The sequence below is a fragment of the Pseudopodoces humilis genome, chromosome 5, assembly GCF_049639895.1.
Source record: "Pseudopodoces humilis isolate 2021_Gansu_Grassland_sample_001 chromosome 5, ASM4963989v1, whole genome shotgun sequence".
NCBI classification, from domain to species: Eukaryota; Metazoa; Chordata; class Aves; order Passeriformes; family Paridae; genus Pseudopodoces; species Pseudopodoces humilis.
This window is the reverse complement of record NC_142204.1, coordinates 29,331,382-29,353,496: the sequence shown is the minus strand read 5'-3', so window position 1 is coordinate 29,353,496 and position 22,115 is coordinate 29,331,382. Positions and strand designations below refer to the sequence as shown.

The window sequence follows — 22,115 nt, the reverse complement described above, 5'->3', positions numbered from 1 at the left end:
AAGATTCTATATATATATTCCATTATAAATCTCACTTTTAGTCACTTCTTTTCTCCATCAAAATGCCTATATGGAAAACTGCCTGTTTTTTTCTGGAGACTAAGGAGAATTATCTTACAAAGACTGTTTCCTGCAAATCATTTTGAATTACGGATCAATAAAATAGCTCCTAATATTTTTTTTTAAACTACAGACAAACATTTATGTTTACTGACACATCCCCAACATTCATATTACAGATATGAATTTTATTTTTATTACAGAGGACATTTATTTCATTTTCTAATACTTACCATAACTAGTTCCATGTAATCGGGTTGCCAATATGAATTACATTTCCTAGGTGGAGAACCATGGCACAAAGAAACTGAATGACGTGTAATTTCACAGGAGCTTTTTATGAGCTTTGCTATTGTACCTTCACAATATGCTTATTACTTTCTCTAAATGCTCAGTACCTGTGTATAGCTTACATTTTAAAGATATAAGCAGTGATGAGTATCCAATTTCAGCAGTTATAATGCAATATTGCCACTTTCAAATATTCAGAAATCATGAATTTCAATACACAAAATGAATGTGCTTCCTTCCGGTGGCCTTGTGTTCTAACATTATAATGGACCGAATTTAAATCTTTTTCTCAGCAAAATATGATTAAAAGTATATCTAGGAGAAAAGTGCAGGTAAAATGATAAAATTCTAAATGCTAAAAACCAAAAATTATCATGGGATTTGGGGTGTAAGTAGCTGACATTCTATTCCCCTTCTTTCCAAACATCTATTTAACTGGGATTAAGAGAAATCCAATGTACATTATGCTCAACAGGGTGCATAAATATACAAAAGCCAAACAGAACACTGTGCTGTTTTCTGAATTTCCAGACCTGCTCTTTGAAAGACACTCTTAGCTAAAATCTGTCTCCCTATCAAATCTTAAAAGCACAACCAACGTATATACGCCATCTAGTTAGGTTTATACAAAGTATATTCAAAAACCAGCATGTCCCAAACAGTAAAGACACAAACTTGAACTACAGCTGAAATTATTCTTGGGACATATATACTAAGTTATCTTTTTCCTATTGTAGCCCAGTTGTGTAATTAAAGAAATATATGAACTTGTAGATAAATATGGCAGAGAGAGTAGGCAGAAGAACCACTGCTACTGCACCCAATTCACTTCACCTATTTAACGGAGTCCCAATCTTCAAATGGGTTCCTGCAATTCTAGGAGGATGCCCAGGTAGTTTTCACTATATGATATAGTAGGTATAGTGTTACATTAATATTCTTATAAAGCTATTCAACCTGCTCAAGTGATTTCTGCAGCTGACAAGCATTTGACAACTGACAGAGGCATGAGAGCAGTTTAAACAATTAAGCAGGTTCTGTCTGCAGCTGACCTCCTATGGCCACGCACCTGCAAAACCTCCACCCACACTGCAATGGGAACACTGAAAAGTGGAGCAGTTCACCATAGTACAACTTGCAATACCTAAACGTCAAAGTAAGAGAAAAAAATAATCAGAGGGAAAAGGAAAACCATTTATCTTCTGACTACAAATGCACCACAAATCAGTGACAACACGTTATCTTCCTTAATAATCTGAAACTCAATATTGCTAAAACAATATTATAAAATAGGAACATATCAATTCAGGACTGACTGCACAAAAAATACCCTACCCCCATGTATTTCATTTAAGCATCCTGATGATAACAGAAGATATTATTTTCCTTTATTGCTTTTAAGCCTTGTCTGTTAACAAGTTTTGATTTCCATTTGAACATCATTTCAATATATTAAACAGCTCAGTGTGTTCCTATTTTACAAAAAAGAAAATGTCTAAACACAGACAACTAATACACCTGTTTATAACCAATTTATAGCAAATTTTGTGCAGAAATGCCTGTTGAACAAATGTAACATTCAACTTTTCTCCCAGAAGAAATGCTAGTATTCCCTAAGAAGAGTGACTAATGAAAAAAGTTTTAAAGAACCTTTTACTGAGGATTTTCTACTTCAGTGTTTCAGATAATTAAGTGCATAAAATAATAATAAAGGAAAAAAAATTAATTGAAAATATATACTCAAAATTATTCAGTGTAACATTTATGGCGGACATTTCACTGAGATGCATTTATTCGTACAAACTACTTTGCTCTTCACATAAATTCTCCTCTGAGCGAAGTTTTTACTACTAAGTTTGATTCTACTGATGTTTGTAGATGTCTCTTGCAGGAAGGATGAGTGTTTTGAGTGAGTGTTGTTCCACACGTATCAAGAAACAATAACCAAAGCACTTATTGTCCTTTCTGAAGACAGAATGGTGGTTAATTGATGTGCAGGAATTAATTAGTTAAAAGTACAGCTGTACATGAAGTGTAGAAATGGAGTTGAGGTAGCTGAAAGAATGAAGACCTACTGGATTTGTAAGACAGATACCATGACTAGAGCACAGGTGGGAGGTAATAAATCTAAAAAAACCCCATCATGTATGGGGGGTGGTTGTGAAGAGCCTTGGAAGGTTGAAAGTTTGAACATAATGCACCAAAACAGGAAAATGCAGTTTTTGATGTTTCAGAGTGAAGCTGGTAAAAGCAAAAGCAGCCAAGATTATACTAGCAGCTGTCTCACTTTAATGTGTGCTTTTGTAAGAGCAACATACATCTGACAATATTTTTTCCATTTATTCTGCAGTTGATAATTTTCCTCTATAATGAAAATTAAAAATAAAACTGACATGCACTGACTTCTAAGGTATAAAATATAAAATTCCATTCTGCAAATCTTCTTAGTCTCCATATACACACTTCTGTGTTAACTTATGTACCTACATTGCCAGAAACTTCACTACCCTCACTTCAGCTGGAGGTTATTACTTGGTCAGCCTATGGATTATAATACCAAGATATGCAACATGGGTTAGGACAGCCAAAAACCAGTATTCTTCTCAGACATTAAGCTTCCTGCACTTTTTCATGACTTCAAAAATACATTTCACTCCCAGCTTCTGCTCCAAAATGTAGAAATCCTTCAATTTAGTTGAACTACAAAATCGACCAAATACTCAACTTTCAAGGAATAGCCTCACTTGTAAAAAGTATTTTCCTGTTCAGTGATTTAGGGTTTTTGTAATGTTAGAATTCTTAAAAAGGGGAAAAAAAAAAAAAAAAGGAAAAAAAGACAGGAAAGACTAGAATGATGTTTTATTCCTGTTTATACAGAAAGGGTCTCTGCCATCCGGGGCCAAATATTTACATTAAAGCAAGTAACATTATGAAAACAAAGAACTGCATGTGAAAACTGGCAGAAGCAAATAGTTCATCTCTGTTTTTAAAATGCATCAGATGAAGCATACCTGTATACGCTGTGATAAAGAGAGGCCTGAATCTGCAGGGACAATCTGTATTCGTTGTGGTGTCCCATCCATTAGTGTTTGTGTACCACCTTCCTGGGAACGTGTAACCTAGAAAGAAGAAACAAATGTAATGGACTGACAACAGATGTACTACTTTAACGGATCCACTACCTTAATGGATTAAACCTTAAGGTTTCATCAACTTGTAATTTCTCTAAACAAGGCCACAGAAAGTCTGACACTTATTTTATAAAAAATGTGAATGCTTGAATCTAATTCAACACCTTAATTTTTCCAACTGGAAAATTCTGATTTAAACCGATTTGGAAATACCTTCCAATGTGAAATTTACAAATACTTTAGGTAAAGCAATTAATTGTTGACAAGTCCATGTATGTCAATCGAACTGAACATTTACTACTGTTGATGTTCATGAGACAAAATACCCATCATCATAGCTGTGCTGTGTTTGCAATAAATGTAATTTAATGGCTCACTTGAATTGACAGAAGGTTTTTTTGTATGGAAATACAGCAATTGTCAATTTCAATTCTGTTTTTCTGTTAAAGAATTCTGTGCTGAAGAACTATTAACAAAGACAGGCGAAACTAATAAATTGTGTGAAATCTGCAAACAGTATATCTTGTATTAAAATCTCTGCATGAATGCTCTCAGACACAATTCATGGAAGTGTTTTAACAATTATCAATATTTTAAAAATTCTTCACACTCTACAGCCAATGGCATATGAGGTAAGGTATTACTCTACTTTATCTGTCAGTAAAAATTAAGGATAGCTGCTATTTGTAGAGGGATCACAAAGGCCAGATTTTTTGCAGTACAAAGAGAAGTTGTCTTCACAGAGTTTACAGACACCTTCAAATTGAAATTTTTATCTTAAATTCCCAGGTAACTCCAAAATCTTTTTGCTATTCACAAAACTGACTGCAACATCCTGCAAATCTCTATTACCAATAATTCTCAGTATTTACACCATTATACAAATACTCCTCTACACCTGACTGCCCCTCTGCCCCTCCCAATTAATATAGAGAATAGATATGTCTATTGCACTAAAGGTACTCTTTCATAATAGTTTGCAAAGGTTTTTTGTTCCTCCTGGATCAGCTTCCTGATTTTGCAACCATAACATCATCTAAATGCTAGTACCAGCAGACAAAAGCAGGCCAGAACATGCAGCTGGAGGTCAGTATGAGAGGGGGACTGAATAGAGGGTAAGACTTCCCCTGGCAGCAGAAATACAAGCTCCCATCAGCCTATGTTGATTTTGAAGCTTTGCCCAAAAAGGTGTTACTTTTGGTTGCCGACTCATAATCTACTTGCTCCTCTCCCCTCAGTGTGGCAGGTAAAACTGGCTTGTTAGTCATTCCATGATCTGGAACAGGACACCAGTGCAAGCTGAAAAGCAGCCCAGCAAACAAAGGCTATTCTTAGCACAGATCAAACCTTCAATCCAGTCTCCACAATGCTCAGAAGCAGATGTATCAGAGCAAATAAGTGAGGCTAAGCTGCTGGGGTGATTGCTTAAGCTGCCAGCACTACCAAAAGAAATGCTTGTCAAACTACTGCCCAAGCCATTTCTGGACACTGCTTTCTAAAAATACCCGATTTTTCCGAGTATAAGTACTTTTAAACAATTCATCCACTTCTTTGCTTAAGTAAAGGACAAAAAACTACTCATTACCCAGCAGCATCTTCCTTTCAAGAGAGGTACTTTGAAGCACTGAAGCTCTGCATCAGCCACTCAAATCAACAGGTACACATGGTGATTCAAAAGCGGTTAAAGTTTTATGTGCATTTACCTTCGCTTTACAAAATAAGCTACATATTATAGAATTGATTTACATTTGCTCCCTTAAAATGTCATGATCCACATCCTGTGTAAGGTGAAACTGCTTTTTAGCCCTACAAAATGTCAGCTTGACACTTCTACATTTATGCAGAATTAAATTTTTTTTTTACTGCAGTTAATATTGATAAGAGTAACAGCAAAATTTGTTATAAATTGTGCTTTTTATGTGTGTGACAGACTGTTTCAACAAGTATGTAGCTTTCCCCTGTTACAGTAAACTTGGCAGGATTGTGGAAATGAACCACCATATACTTAGTGTACCCAGCCACAGATTAAAGAAAGAAGAATGCTGCAGGCTCTCGGCAGGTAGCTTCCCTACATGAATCAAGAAATATGGTCTTGATGTAGAAACAGGAATTACCTTGCACTGAGCAAAAGATGACTAGCTGATGGCAGAATCTAAGCAATGGCAATCACTGCACAATGCCCCATATAGACAGGATTATATTTTGCTTCAATGTTTTGCTTTCATGCAGAAAGTCATAAATTAACAAAAGCATGTTTGTGAACACCATTGTAAAACTGTTGTCACAATTTCGTGATTTAAAATGCTTCATGAACAACAATTATAATAAAAAAATTAAAATCTATGTACAAAACACTTCTGACCATTATTTCAATGAGACAGAGAAGTATTTTCATTCTCCCTCAATATTGGAACACCATTTCCTTTCAGTTTCTTCTCTCGTAAGTTTTTTTGTAAATTCAATTAAAACTACTTCAACATTCAAGAGAATTATAAATGCTAGCAAAAATACTGCTGAAGTTCTCTAGATCTTAAACTATGATTTTTCAGTGCTTAGTGATTAGGAATGCCACCAAGCAATTACAGCCTGTAGGTAGGCAGGAATGTAAGTTATTGCATGGAGGCCCCTCTGAGACTGCTTTCCTTGCTGATTCCACCTTTCTGACAGCACATTCATGCATGGTATGCACCTCTGACAATATTTTTGGCTTAAGGAGTCCCAGCTTGCACTGCCCTCAGGGGTGCCTTTGAGTCCTTCCAACCATGCGCCTGGCTGGCCGCACCTTGTACGAAATAAGGACACTGATCACAACCAACATGGAGATGACCTTCATCCACTATGCTGTAATTAAATTTTTTCCTTAGTTTTGTCCACCAGATGATGACACACAGAGCTTACATGAGCAAGACTAGCATTGCATGAGAAGAAGCGGTTAAGTGAGGACTGGGGAACGGTTAAGCTCCACTGCTGCCAAATATGGTGTGACCATCTCAGACATGGTAAAACCTTGCTAAAGGACAAATCCTTATCTACACTGCTGACAAAACAACAGCCATGGAAACTGTAGAACTGTGATTTCACCACAAAAAGGAACAGCTACAGCTCTCTGCAGCACTGCACTTTCACTCTGTTTTCTCCCCTGCATTCCTTTGGCTACCAGCCATCTTCTTTGTGCTGGCTCTGGTAGTCACTGGAGCCTTCTCATACCCTACTCTACGCTAACCCAGCAGAAAACCTTCCACTTGTTATTAGCTTGATGTTGGTGGGAAATTAGTAAGGAAATAAACAGAAAAACGACCCTGTCTCTCCCATCATACTAAGTCAGCTCAGTGTCTCCTGGAATCACGTAATGAAATTAAGAACAACCCCCACAGAGGCTAAACACCATCATCACACCATCCTGAGTGGAACATACACTTCAGCTAGCTTTGACTAGCCTTGTACTGTAAAAAATAAACAAATTTAAATGGGAAATACAGCCCTATTTAGACCTCAACAAAGAATTATAGGCCCAAAACAAAACTGCATTAAACACAAGTTGTCACCTAATGAAGAAGTAACAAAAAGAAAACATCATACATCCCATAAACCCATTTATGTCCTTTTGAGATAGTCTTAGCAACACTCAGATGCTACAAAAATAAAAGCTGTGAGAATTTACTCAGAGTAGAATTAATCATCCCATTCCCCACTCCAACCTTTCCACCTGAGATCAAGGCTGAGAAGAAATAAAATTACTTGTGAAGTCCATATCTAGACAAGAATCCAAGAGTGGATATTTCAAGCTAAAAAAATAACATTTATCTAAGATAAATAAATTACTGCTTCTATCTAGTTTAAACTGGTGCTAATTTTAAATAGTCTATGCTATACTGACACTTTCTAGATAACTATGTATACTCATCCACACTCAAACTGTGCATCTCTGGCAGTTCTCTGGCTGCAGTACACAGATTCTACACACAGGTCACAGAGAACCATAACGAGAAATCTGCAGAAACAGGAGCTCAGTCTTTCTTTTGACAAATAGCAAGCACATATTGACATGAAAGTGAAGAACATGGCAAAACTTTACTAGTGAAAATAAATATGACAAATGAAGTAATAGCATAGTTGTAAAGTAAAAGCTGTGTCCTGACTTTTTTAACTAAAATAGAGTAAAGCAATTACACAACCAGATGGCTCTCTGAAAAACACTCCAGGCTCAAGAGAGCAAGCTGAAAAGCTAGTGACTTACTGGAAACACTGCTAGATTGTTCTTTATTTCTGTGGGGCAAATTTTGGCAAAAAAGGCTATGCAGGTAACTTCAAAATGGACATGGTAGGTTCTTCTGTCTTCTGAGGGAAGTGTCCAGAAGCCTTGTCTGTACCAAAAATTTTCTCTTGTGATTTTGGTTTTTATACATCAGTCTGTGCATTTTACTATTCAATTTCTCTTAAACAGGACTCAAAATCTATGTACCTCTCCCATTTGCTGTTCAAAAATTTGATGGGCCAGTTCCTCTATGGTTGCCATGATCTTTAATCACCAGAATTTCCTGTCAAAGAAAGGAAAGAAGATGCTTAACATCTGTAGTTTCGAAAGTAAGAATATCCTGGGGAAAATATAGTTCACATAAGTGTGTTCACAATTTTATGAAGATGACATCCCTGCAGAATTTAAAGTTTGACTATAGTATGAAAATAAATAATTTACTATTTGAAAACTTTGTATTGTTTTATTCAAATAACTCATACAGACACTTCCTATTTTTCCTCTTCTGCTTTTCCAACAAGCAACACTACAGTAAAATCACTGAGAACAGAAGCCTATTACTGACCATGATATCAGCAGGTACATATTTAATGTCTTAAAAAACTGGAATGTAGACAGTTTTGTTAATGCAAATCAAGAGGGGCAAATCTAAGTTCTTCTGAATTCGTATAGTCATATAATATATGACTATATGAATTACATGAATTCATATATTCATGTAATATTTTTTAGTATTAACAGGAGTGCTTGAAGGTCAATTTTGTAACTAACAGGAGGTAGTACTTGGGACACAGAGAGTAAGTGTTTAAAAAAAAAGATGTTGTTTCATTATCAATACTATAGCTACAGCCCGAGCCCAAATCCTCATAAGAAGAATTTTGTGCATTTTAATGGACACTGGTACATTAATGCACTATAAGGGATTCAGATGCATGCCTCGTTTATTTGGCAAGGCATATATATTATTGATATACAAATATTTACTAGGCAGTACTTAAAAGGAACATTCACAAATTATAAACCACTGTATAAACAACTTTACTGACAAAAGTGAATTAAAAACACTGCAATACCTACTTCTTGTATGAACAATGACAGTACTCTTACACTAATACTGGATTTCATTCTTTGACTTTTCTGGAACTCCTAGGAATTACCTCTTCTTCAGTGAATCTCAAAACTTCCCCAATGAGGCATGCAAATAAAAAATTTAACTCACTTTTAACTCAAATTTAACTCAAGCTAATTCTGCTCTTAAGATTGGAAAGACAAATCTTGTTTTGACTAGAGCAAGAATTGCAGGCCTTGGAGGTGCGCCCAGTGGTATACTAAAGCCTAATTAATGTGTGAAAGGGGAAAAACAAAAATATTTGGGCACTATATACCATTATTAATCACTCACTAGCATGCTGCATTAATAGTTAAATTATGACAAAAGATAACAGGCATGTATGTAGAGATGTGATACTGCAGCTTATGCTGAAAAGCATTATCTCCTAGGAAGATCTAGGCGTCAGCATCCTTGCAGGAGTGCTCTATTAGCGCACTTCTGCATCCAGTGAGCTACACAATCACTATTCAAAGAGCACTTGGAATTTTCAAGGCAGGCAATGTGTTTTATCAGTGTTTTCTTCTTTTAAATAAAATACTAGCAACAAAATATTGTACTGTTTACATGGAGAGTGCCAGAAATGCATGCTACTTCATTACAAGACAACAAAAAAACCCCCACTTTGAGGGATTAATTTGCACCAGATAGTCAGTTCTCCTAAATCAAATGTGACTGCCCTCACAGTCAAGATGTATTAGTAAAACAATATTAGCTTGAAAACTGAAAGTGATTTAAACTGACATGTTTCACCTTGGAGTAAAGCAGTGAAGGAACACATATGTATTCAACTATGATGCACCAGTCACAGGGAGTTGTTATAGCTCTCAGGCATAAACCACCAGCAGTGAATTTTTGAAACTTAGCTAAAAGAGACTCCTTTAAACTACACTTACATGAACATAGAACATCAAGTACACAAACAAGACTGAACTCTTATGATGAAGAGGAACCTGGAGAAAAGGTTGAACCTCTCCTACCTCTTCATGCTGTCTGGAACAAGCACAAGGAGAGTCAACTTATGGATGCATAACCAGCTGTCAAAGCTACACAAATCATCTGCATTTGAGCATGTGAGGCAAGCACACAATGGAAAAGGAATGTACTCACTATTATTGACAAGAATTTACATATTAATCACATGGTGTTTTAGATTTTGACACTTCCCCTTTTAATTTGCGTAAACATTCAGAAGTAGGTTCTTTTGTGTGCTGTTGCTTTATTTAACTCAGTGATCCCTAAACTGAAGGGCACTAACAAAACTAGTATTTGTAACACCAGTACTCTGTACTAAAATATCTTAATTGAATCACCTCCAATAAACCATGCAACTTTGCTTTGAAGAGCATGTATAACAGTGAAAAAATTCACCTTTGATATTTCACATATAAACTTTAGGCAGCATTTCATGTTGCAGATCAACTACAGATACGGATAACCGAAATAGGTGTTTCTATCCCATTTTCCATTTTTGGTTTCTAATTTCATCTCCTCATATGCTGGTATACACATAATGCTTGAGAAGTCAGTTCAAGCAACTGAACTGTCAGAAGCAACTTTACTTGCAGAGACAAGAAAATTTCAAAAGCAGTTTGAAGAGAATTTACAGCTCACTCCCAGGAAGGAGGTCCTGCTTGCCCTGAACAAGCTGCAGTGGTCTTGACCACACAGGAAAATTCAACTCACTAAAAGTAAAGAAAACTCAGCTGGCAGAAATGCAGCAAACATCACCTAGGTAAGCACACTGAACTGATTTCTTTTGCAGTCAGATTCATTCTGTTGCAGATGAAAGGGAGAACATGTTGTTGTAAGTCGAGAGAGGGAGGAAAAGAAGGAAGATTTGAGGAGGCAAACCTCCATTCCATTATTATTGCTGGGAAGCTGATAATTCAGTTTAACTGCACCATGAAACAGTACCCACTGCTTTGGGCCCAGCCAGGTGCCTGATGCAGCTCACTCTGGAGCCAGACAAGCTTACAGCCACTTGAGCAAAGAAGATTACCTCTCTGAGGAGCAGCCATCTGGCAAGCTATGCATCTTGCTCTGATGACAGAGGAGCAGGACATGTCAAAAAAAGCTATCTACAAATTCTCACCTACCTTTGGGACAGCTGTAAAAGGTTTTGTGGTTCATATTTTTATTAGAGTAAAAAGGTCTCTTACCTAGAATATCTGTGTTAGACTTCATATCAGGTATGCTTTATCACTCTTTAGACATTCCTGCAAGGAATTAAGGAGAAAGAAAAACACTTCAGCTGTTTTTATTCTATTATGTAAATTTTAAAATTTAGCACATTTTTCATGTTTTTGAAAGCTTCTTCTCCTGAATTACTGCAGCCAACATTCTCAGTGGCTGAACTGTTTCACATGAAATGATAGATATATTCTAAATTCAAAGCCACCTGGAATTGAGAAATCTTCCCTGAACACCTTATAACCTTCATTTCCCAGCAAAGAAAATTACTTGGGGGATGATGGCCACAGATGTTGTCTACCCAGAGTTTAGCAAAGCCTCTGACACCATCTCCCCCAGCATTCTCCTGGACAAATTGGCAGCTCATGGCTTGAAGAGGGGTGCTGTTCCCTGGGTAGAAAACCAGCCACCTGGCTAGGCCCAGAATGCTGGCAAATGGGACTCCATCCAGTTGGTGGCTGGGCACCAGTGGTGCTCCCCAGGGCTCAGTAATGGGATCAGCCCTGTCTAATATCTTTATCCACGATCTGGATGAGGGGATGGAGGGCACCCTGACTAGAGTTTGCAGATGATGCTAAGTTGGGCAGGAGTGCTGACCTGCTGGAAGGTAGGAAGGCTCTGGCAGAGGGATCTGCACAGGCTGGAACAATGGGCTGAGGCCTAGGGGTGCTGGTCAACAGCAGCTCAACAGCAGCTGGTCAACACAAGCCAGTGTGTGCCCAGGTGGCCAAGAAAGCCAGTGGCATCCTGGCCTGGAACAGCAACAGTGTGGCCAGCAGGACCAGGGGAGGGATCCTCCCTCTGTACTCAGCACTGGTGAGGCCACACCTCAAATGCCATGTCCAGTTCTGGGCCCCTCCCTGCAAAAAAGGCACTGAGTTGCTGGGGGCAGTCCAGAGAAGAGCAATGGAGCTGGGGAAAGCTCTGGAGCATAAGTCAGTGGATGAGCAGCTGAGGGAGGCGGGGGTGATCAGCCTGGAGAAAAGGAGGCATAGCAGAAAATTACTGCTCTCTACAAGCACCTGAAAGGAGCGGTAGCAGGGGAGGTTTAGATTAGATACTAGAAAAAATTTCTTCACTGAAAGGGTAGTTAGGCATTGGCACAGACTGCCCAGGGAAGTGGTGAAATTGCCATCCCTGGAAGTGTTCAAAATGCATGTGTGTAGCACCAGGCCTAGTGGCAACCACGGGGGTGATAGGCTAACAGCTGGACTCAATCTCTTTACAATGTTAATGTTTGTAAGTATCATCAGTCTGAGTTTTGATCTTCAATAACAAGAAGTGATCTTCAAGGTGTTCTCATCTAACATAAATCTTCTTGATTTCAGAAATGCTCTTGATTTCAGAAACGCTCTTTTCCATGCTTGTCAAAACCATGCCATGCACATTGAAAAGACACACAAGCCCATATATGAGAAATGTTTATTGCTAGTATAGGAAAGAAGTAGATGGAGTCTATTAATTAACAGGTTTTTCCTTAGAATACTCTCTTCTCCTTTCAAAATGAATGAGACAAATCACAATAAACCAAACTTTATTCAGATGCTTAAGACTGCTAATCACATTTTTATTTTCATATTTTATCTTCTAGGATCTGCTTTATAATGTCCAACAGTTAAAAAAACTCTAATATTAGTTTTATGATGACTACAAGAGAGAAAGGAGCCAAGGCTCTTGCCAACATACAAGCATTCTGTTGTTTACAAACACTGCCCAAATAGTTTTTACCTCGTTTATATCTCACTTTGAATACTCTTGCAAAAATTATTTTCAACTGTTGCTGTTTCTAAGAGCAAGCCTATAGCCACTTATAACAAGTACTGCCCAACTGCTGTACTGGTTTCCCTTTTCCACACCAGACTAAGATCCTTGCCTTTACTTTTACCACAAAATTTCTGAATAATTAAGTGGTAAGAAGTGCTTTGTCCCATGGCCATTTAGCCAATGACATCATCACAACTTAAGCTCTCACTTCCTTCTACAACTTTCTGCAGATCTACCATTAAGATCTGACACACTGCAAAACTACAGAAAAAACAGTATTTCTAAAATTTTCCTTTAAAAAGATGCGTTGCTGACAACTATGTCAAATTAACAACATTAAGACTGTCAATATGATTAGACTGCTGCCTCTGCAAATGTACAACACATTCTAGCTTGGCAGCCTTGTATTCCCTTAGTCCGTGATGATCCTTTTGCATATTTCCTTATTTCTGGGAACAGGGGAAAATCTCCTTCTCAGAAGATACAAAGCACAGAAACATTTTGCTTCTGTTGCTCTAGGTACAGAGTAACACAAATGTCAGCATCTGTATTTACACTGATTAGACCTGCTTCACAAGGATAATCACTGAACTTGTTTTCAAATTTATTCCTTGAGTGTTTCACAGCATTACTTGCCATGTAATTAAATAAAAAATGAAGCTATTTCAAAAACATTTGAAAAAATAATAAACAGAATTCTAAATCCATCCCTTTTCCTTACAAAAGCTCAATCCCCCCCATCCACTAGAAGCAGCATTGAAAAGCAGGCATTTTGACAGAAGACAAGCATTAGACTTCCTCTTAAATGCACTAAAATGCATTTATTGCTCTTCTGTTCCACTTTCAGACTCAAAATGCTACCAAAATCTTTTAGTCTGTAAGTTACATATTGTTAGTCTATGTCCCTAGTAAATGAATTAGTCAGCTTTCTTGACAAGACTCAGAATTATTTTTAAATGCATCACTATCAGTATAAACTGGCTAGTGGTGAATCTGGCATCACAAGTTCAGTGGCGTTCCACTGCTACTTTAGATAAGCACTCTGTAGGCTGCCATAGCAGTGGAAAACTTTCCCTAGTTTGCACCAATTAAACCCCTCCTCTCTACTTCTTCCTCAGCTTTTATGTGCCAGAGTTTTCTCAATGTTTTAGTCAAAACAACTTATGAAATACTTCTTAAAGTATTTCAGGCTTACTTCAACTCAAATGGGTCAGGAAACATTCCCATGAGAGCAGACAGCAATTTTGAAGGTTGGTAATCAGAAGCACTAACCTCTCCACTAGTACAGTTAAGTTATACCCAGAAGACATCACAGTTTAACTTACCCTTCTCCAGGGACAAAAGTTATACAACTTTAATTGTCCTAGTAGGAGGTTCCTATTAATAGTATTTTTAAATATCATACCAGGGTAGACTAAGGACTTTAAAAGTAGAAAAGTAGTTGCAGGAAGTATATTTCTTTATGTTTCAATGCTCAATTTGATATGACAACATCTCTCATTTTATTATATTAGACTGTTCGTGTAGCTGCCTCACTATCAAGTGCCTTGATTCTGATGTAATATCCTTGAAATGAGTAAGAACAAACCACATCAGCATGAAGACTGTCAACTTTACTTTTTGTTCTTTTATCAGTGTGCTGGTTTTGGCTGGGGGAAAGTTAATTTTCTTCGCAGTAGCGGATATGGGGCTGTGTTTTGAATTTGTCATGAACACAGGGCTGATAATACAGAGATGTTTTTATTTCTGAGCAGTGCTTGCACACAGACAAGACCTTTTCTGCTTTTTGTGCTGCCACACTGGTGAGGAAGCTGGAAGTACATGGGAGGTGGGTGGCAGATACAGCCAGGACAGAAAGGTATATTCTGCACCATATGACATCATGCTCAGTATATAAAAATGGAAACAGGAAGAAGGAGATGGAGTGATGGCATTTGTCTTCCCAAGGAACTGTTACACATGATAGGGCTCTGCCATCACATCAGATATTCAGCCAGCAACCTGCCCTGGAGACGGCTGAACACCAGCTTATCAGCTGGATACAGTGAATTATTCCTTGTTTCAATTTGCTTGTTTGTGTGGCTTTTGCTTTCCCTCCTGAACTGTCTTCATCTCAACCCACGAGTTTTCCAACTTTTACCCTTCTGATTCTCTCCCCAGTCCCACTGGTGGGGGAGTGAGCAAGTGGCTGCCTTGGGTTAAACCACGACACACAATAAAGACAAACACAGGAAGGTCAACATGGCCTTTTAAGAAAGCTCAAAAAGTTAATATAATAGAAAACTAACTGCAAAAGAAGAAGAAATAATCTCTCTGTAGTCATACTGCTTCAGTACTGAAGGATTTCAATACACCTCAAAGTCAACTAAGGATTTTAGCTCAGGTCATCACATTGGGCTTACAGGTATTCTGTACCTCAAAATGGAAAATAGTCCTCACTTCCATTATCAAACTAATCATATACTAATTAAGAATTCAGCATAGTTTGTGCCAAAGTTGTTTAATAAACTCCTACACATGAAATAGAATGCACTTAATGATCCCTCTGTGATTAAACATGCCTGAGTTAGTGCTTAAATAAGTTAAGGAACTCCCCAAGATTTCTTTATACTTGAGAGCAGTTTTCTGCAATGCTTTATAGATAATAAATTAAGCTAAGGAATTCAAACACATTTGTGAAACAAATGATGTTACCGTGCTCTGTGCTTCATACAGGAAAATCTTGATGAACATGGCAAGCTAAATGAGCTATTCTTGGATTATTGTTCTATAAACCACACTGTTCAAGAGGGTAGAACAGCTGGCAGATTTAAAGGAGTAAGATTATCAATGAACTGAGGAATATTTATGTAACCCTTGGCACCCAGTTAGATACTGTTTTTTAAATTTGCACGAGATCAAGATTTAGATAGCGCATATCTAAGAGAAAAGTAACAACATGAAACTGAAGCAGCTGGATCTGCAGGCAAGCAAGGGAAAATTAGATGCTTGCAAAAGCGTAAGAGAGTAATTAAAAGGCACAGAGATACAGAAAGAGATGCATTTGTAGGCATGCCTGTGCAATTAATTTAGAATCAGTGCTCTCACTATCCTTTCTTGTAAGCAAGTGCTACAATGGAAGGAAACATGAGAAAATAATGACTAGGATAAATTTTCAGGTGACTAACAAATCATTTTTACAGTTTGGGTCACCAAAAGGATAGTCCCACTTTTAGGCCTTGGCTTCTGCTTCTTTTATCATGGTATGTATAGAGCCTGCCCCACCAGCTACATGTGAGCTGACTTAGCTCACCAGTTCCATAACCAACTGGGAAAAGAAGGAGGAGGAAAGGCAAAGAGGCTGTCTGCAAGTGTAGTCTACTCACAGGAGCACTGTCTACATGCCAGAGCTAGACAACAAGACAGACAATTAATCACATCAACCTACCCTGTGTACTATCAGCCATAACCTCCATCTCCACCTGAAGCCTGCAAAAAGACATGAGAAAAAAACCCCAAACTGATTCCCTGCACCAGAGCTGAAGCTGCACCATGAACCAGGACCAGGAAGCTCATCTGACTGAAGACTTCTCCATTCACTGGATTAGGTTCAGCCAAGTCCATTTCAGCAGGCACAGAAAGAACACCCTAACACAGCACAGGGAGGACAAACCTTTCCTTCTGAACACCTGGAGACAGTACCTCCTCTATGGTACAATCACCAGTATTTCATGGGAATAGCCACTGCTGGCTTTGTTCCCCTCTGCATTTGCCTTCATGGCTGTATACCTGTAAACTCATCTTCTGATTTTATTCACCCTGCACCTAACAATTGTTACACAGAATACAGGAAAAGCAAGTGGAAGCAGAATCAAGACCACTTATTTTTGGAAAAAATCCCACGATGTTACGCCAGCTTATCTGTAATGACAAATTGTCCGTTCAGGTGTTATGCAAGATGACCATTTGGGGTATTCACTGAACTATAGCCACAGATGAGGCTGCTGATGCATGAAGGTACTCTACAGAAATCAGCAAACTTTTTCAACTACCAATAGTAGTACTACCAATAAGACAACCCATACAAACTTGCATATCTGCATATCCATGGAAGCTTCCTTCAGATAAAAAGGAAAAACAAAACAAAAAACCCAAAGAAGCAAAACCCCCATACAACAAAAGTGAGTTCCTCATACATCCTTCCAGTAAATCACTGTTGGCATTGTTCCATGTAAAATATTCTGGGGGATGAACTGATCAAGAGCAGCCCTGCCAAGGACTTGAGAGTTCTCCTGGATGAAAGGCTGGGCACAGCAATGTGGACTGGCAACCCCGAAAGCCAAACACGTCCTGGGCTGCATCCAAAGCAGCGTGGGCAGCAGGGCCAGGGAGGGGACTCTGCCCCTCTGCTCTGCTCAGACCCCACCTGCAGGGCTGCATCAGCTCTGGGGTCCCAGCACAGGAAGGACATGGACCTGCTGAAGAGAGTCCAGAGGAGGGACACCAAGATGATCAGAGGGATGGAGCACCTCTCTTGTTAAGAAAGGCTGAGAGAACTGGGATTGTGCAACCTGGAGAAGAGAAGGCTTAGAGTGACCTAACTGCAGCCTTCCAGTACCTGAAGGGAGCCCACTAGAAAGATGGAGAGGGACTTTTTAATTAAAGAACATGTAGTGACAGGACAAAGGGGAATGGCTTCCAACTGAAAAAGAGCAGGTATAGATTAGATACTAAGAAATTCTTTACTGTGAGGGTGGTGAGGCCCTAGAACAGGTTGCCCAGAGAATCTATGGATGCTCCATTCCTGTAAACATTCAAGGCCAGGTTTTATGGGACTCTGAGCAAAGTAATGTAGAGCATGGCATCCCTGCCCATGGCAGGCGGTCAGAACTAGATGATCTTGATACTTCCTTCCAACCCAAGCCATTTTGTGATTCTCCATTTTTTTCCTTTGTTATCAACTACACAGAATTAGGTTTTGTTAAAACGGTGTGGGTTTGTGAATTTTTTTTTGTTGGGTTTGGGATTTTCTTAATTCCTATAAACATGTGAAAAGCACACTGAAAAAAATCTTCATATTAAGTCTAATTAAGAGTCATGTTGACACACTGTCCTGCTAATAATTCAAAGGAAACATATTACCACACTAAATGGAGTAGTTCTCGCACCATGAAGTTACTGCTAAATTATAAACAGCAACCTCAACATATTTGGAATGAAATTTTATGAGAGCTAATATGACAATAGTGGAGGGTTTGGCTTTAGTTTTTTAGTGGTTTATATTTTTCAAGTTTCCACTTCAACTTCCGACAAAGGCATTCAAATACTGAGCTTAGTCCAGCCTGGCTTACTACCAAGTTGAACAAAAGTAATTTAGGCTAAACAAATGTAAACAGCCTTTTAGAGAAGGCCTGGCAAAGTCAACAAAATTCATCTAAATATTGATACAGAAATGCAGCTCTTAGACCATGATTTTCAGGAAGGAATGCATTTCCTTACAAAATCTGCAGCACTGCATCATCAGATACATGGGGCTCAGATAGTACAAGTCATCTTCCAGTCTCAGAGAACTGGAATTTTAAAGAGTTTGGTTTTACAAAAAATAAATCCTTTACTGATTTAAGATTTTGGCAAGTAATGCAGTAATCTCTGGAATTAAAAGCTGATGACTGAAGGGTAAAAATATGGACAGGTCTGCATACATAAGAGTAAGAATTTAATTAACTGTACCTTCACAGTTTTATCCACAAAATTCTACTGATATAATTTTGTTTTGCAGCAGGTTACTTTATCCCAGTAATGTACAGGCACAAGTTTAAAGTGCTAAAAGCATCCTGAAACACCACTGAGGGGGAAGGAATAAAAAAAAAATTAAAAACTTTGCCAGAAAGTAACCCAGGTACAGCTTTGTTTCCCCTGATGGTCACTGTTGGTGGCACACTGCAGCCTGTGTGTGACAAAAAGCAGAGAGCTGTGCCAGCCAGAGCCAGTGGGGTAACCCTCCCCAGCAGGTTACTGCTTCCTCACAGGGGATGTCCAACCCACCACAGGCCTGAGGGCTCCCTGATCTCCATCAGCCAAAATAACTGAGGCTAGCAAAGGTTACTATTAAAAGTGCTTAAGCCAGGATGGCTGCTGAAGCAGGACAGACACACACACACCCTGTACCAGCTGCAGCACTTGCCAGCTGAGAGCTGCACTTCATCCACCAGCAGAACAGACATGGACAAGTTAAGATGTGACACCGCTCTAGTTCTTACATACAATTAAAACTCCTTATTTAAGCAAGAGGTACTGCTTTTTTTCAGGGTTTTTTGACCCAAACATTAGAAGCAGATTACTTTCTTTAGGGAGAATGCTTTCCTTCACAAACTCCAGGGAAAGTTCAGCAAATTCACTGGCTGCACAAACTTTAATTACATAATACATTAAGCACACAATAAATTAAAGCAAAAATGGAGTATAAGCATAGGGAACAAACTAATCTTACTATTGTAAATATGAAATTTCACATTATGGATCAAAACCAGTTTTCACTGGATTACCACATCAGCTATAAGCATTCTGTAGCTGTATTTCACAGGTGAGTTATTTAGCTGCATGCTACAGTATCAGTGGTGTTTTGTTTGGTTTTGGTTCCCTGCACACCTGCCTACTCCCCCTGACCTTTAATAACAATACAATCATGAAACGATGTTGAAAGGTACTTCTGGAGGTCATCTGGGTCAACTCCTTTTCCCCTAAAACCATGTCAGCTTCAGAGTTCCACATGTTGCTTAGGGCTTTCTCTTCACAGGCTAAGAACCTCAAACTGAAAAATTAAGGCATACTTTAAAAAAGCTTCAAAACCATTAAAACCCCAAACAAAAAAACCCCAACCAACCCTATTCCACAATATAACCTAGGATATGACTATTCTTAAAGATATCAGAACTCCAATCAAACTTGTTCCCTTCAAGAGTATGTTTCGCAAGAAAATACAACCAGTAAGAAAACCAGAAATATAAGAAATAATTCTTAATAAGAATTGAGGAGAAAAGTTAAAGCTAATTTAACTTATCTACTGTCAGCTTCTTTCTGTAACAAGCATCTTGATTTGTTGTTGCAGAATGCAGCAGACTTAGCAAGAGGTGTCCAACCATTCAGAGCAGTGCACAGGAAGTGCAGAAGCAGCTGAGAACTGTACACTCCTCCGGGTGACCTCAGTTACCTTCCTTGTATTATCACACATGTGCACACATACAGCTGACCACCATCACATGAAAATACTTAGTCCTGTGATAAGAGAGGTTCAGCAATAGCTCTGGAGAAAGAGCTACAGAGAGAAGCAGGCAAACATTTCACACACCTTAAGACTTCACTCAAACAAGTGCCCCTGAGAAAAGTTGAACAGCAAGGATCAAGCCGTGGGCTAAAAGCTGTATTGGACATTTCATGTCACAACTGCCAACCATGAACTAAAGGGGGGTGGGGAAAATATTCATGGAATTATTTTCAGAAAAATAACTTTCAGAAAAAGCCATACAAAATTACAAAATGTCACCAGATGAACAGTCTGAACTGGCACAGAAATGGTGATGTTTTCCCACTGAACAGATACTTCTACTTGTATAACTGATTGCAAAACCAGGAAGCTGTCCTACAGAAAACTATTTGAATTTTTTTTTCACATCTTATTTTCCATTACATGGATGCAGCTCTTCCTGCTACACCACTTCCCAAGTCCACTCTGCTGACATTAGTAGCTTCAAATCAGAGATTTCACGTAAGAATGAATGCCTGATTTTTCAAGAATCATGTTCACACACTCGTCTTTCAGTAAAATCAGTATCAAGACCTTTTTTCCCTTTTCTGTTGTATAAGTTCACTTGTACAACACACAGCATCTCCCCTATTCCCCCAACAACCTGCAAATGTAAGCGTGTCCTGGGGCATGCGGCCGTGCTTTTTACACCCACAGCAATATACGGCAACAAAGGAAAAATAAAGACTCCACAAAAACTCCGCAGCTCAGAATAAACACCCCACCCAACCAGACAAAATAAGGAACAGCGACACGGTCATCTGACCCAATAAAAATAATACCGGGTGTTGCTCAGGACATACTGCCTTAACCCAAATAAACTCAGATAGCCGCCAGGGATATACGAGAGACGCGAACCGGCGGGGCGATGCCGTCGGCAGGCAGAGTGCCTGGGGGGTTCGGGGAAGCGCGCGGCCACCCCCCGGGAACGCTGACGCGCAGGGCTCGGGAGAGGGAAAGGGAGATGCACCGAGGCCAAGCTATAGCGCAACGCCGAGGCTCCTCCGGCCCCAGCCGTCCCCGCCGTCCCGGCTCGCTGCCCTCACATCTCCCGGGCCCGGGGGTTCACCGGGCGGCGCGGAGCCAGCGCCGTGCCCGCCCCCGCCGCGGCGCTCCGCACAAAATGGCTGCGTGCGGCCGGGGCCCAGCACGAGGGGGCATCGCCCATCGCCGCCTCCGCCCGCGGCTCCGCTGCCCGGCTCCCGCGGGAAGCGGCGGCCGGATGCGTGGCGGCGGGACACGCAAGCGGTTCCTGTAGGTGAAAGGTCGGGGGGCGCGGGGCCGCCCGGGGCCGGGCCGGGCCCCGGGGCGGGGCGGGCGCGCTCCGCTCCCCGTTCCGCAGCGGTGGCGGGCGGGGGGCGCGCGGGCCCGCACCGTCACAGCGGGGCCGGCCCCGCTGCTCCTGCCGCCGGGCCGCGCCTGCTGCGGAGGGCGTCCCTCGGCTGCTGGAGGTCTCGCTCTTACCTGGCGGGCCCGGTGCCCCGTCCGGCGGGTTTCTTTAGCGGCGGCGCGGCTCCGGCTCCCGGGGGTCAGAGTTCGCGACCCCGCCTCCGCCGCCGCTCGGCCCCGCCCCGCCGCGGGCTCTGCGCCTGCGCGGGCGCTCGAGACTCGCGCGCTGGTGAGGGCGGGGCCCTGGGCGGCTGTCGGTAACGGGACCGGACCGGGCCGGGCCCGCAGCCTGTGGGCAGGGGCGTGGGACCAGGGCCGGCGCGGCTGGAACAGACCTGTAAGATCGGCCAGTGCAACCGTCCAGGCAGCACTGCTGCCACTGTAACACCTAAACCACACCACCAGATCAGACGCCTCTCTAAAGCACCTCCAGGCAATAGTGACTCCGACTTCCCTGGGCAGCCTATTCCGGTGCCCGACCATCCTAAAAAAAAAGATTTTTTCCTGATCTGGAAATCTCTCCTGGTACCGCTTAAAGGCACTTCTTTAGTTCTCTCGCTGCAGACACGGCAGAAGAGACCAGTCCCTCACCTCACTACACCCTTCTTACAGGTAGTTGTGAGAGCCATGAGGGCCCCCCTA

The 22,115-nt window shown here is 40.3% G+C and overlaps 1 protein-coding gene across 16 annotated transcripts in view; it reads right to left on the bottom strand.

The window, feature by feature from the left end:
- The window catches only part of NR2C1 (nuclear receptor subfamily 2 group C member 1), a 45,649-nt gene extending 23,990 nt beyond the window's left edge, over positions 1-21,659 (bottom strand). For 2 of the 16 annotated variants that reach the window (XM_088055622.1, XM_088055629.1), the window contains exons 1-5: positions 21,549-21,659; positions 11,008-11,064; positions 7,945-8,020; positions 3,363-3,470; positions 294-339 (exon numbers count right to left, since the gene is read on the bottom strand). In XM_088055622.1, coding sequence (XP_087911748.1) covers positions 294-339; positions 3,363-3,430 — 114 coding nt within the window. In that variant the 5' untranslated portion in view covers positions 3,431-3,470; positions 7,945-8,020; positions 11,008-11,064; positions 21,549-21,659. Of the gene's footprint in view, positions 1-293; positions 340-3,362; positions 3,471-7,719; positions 7,845-7,944; positions 8,021-11,007; positions 11,065-16,229; positions 18,515-21,054; positions 21,272-21,548 lie in introns of those variants that run through there. The other 14 variants (XM_014248959.2, XM_014248965.2, XM_014248962.2 and 11 more) reach the window with 12 other exon arrangements.
- Between the last annotated feature and the right edge of the window lie 456 nt (positions 21,660-22,115).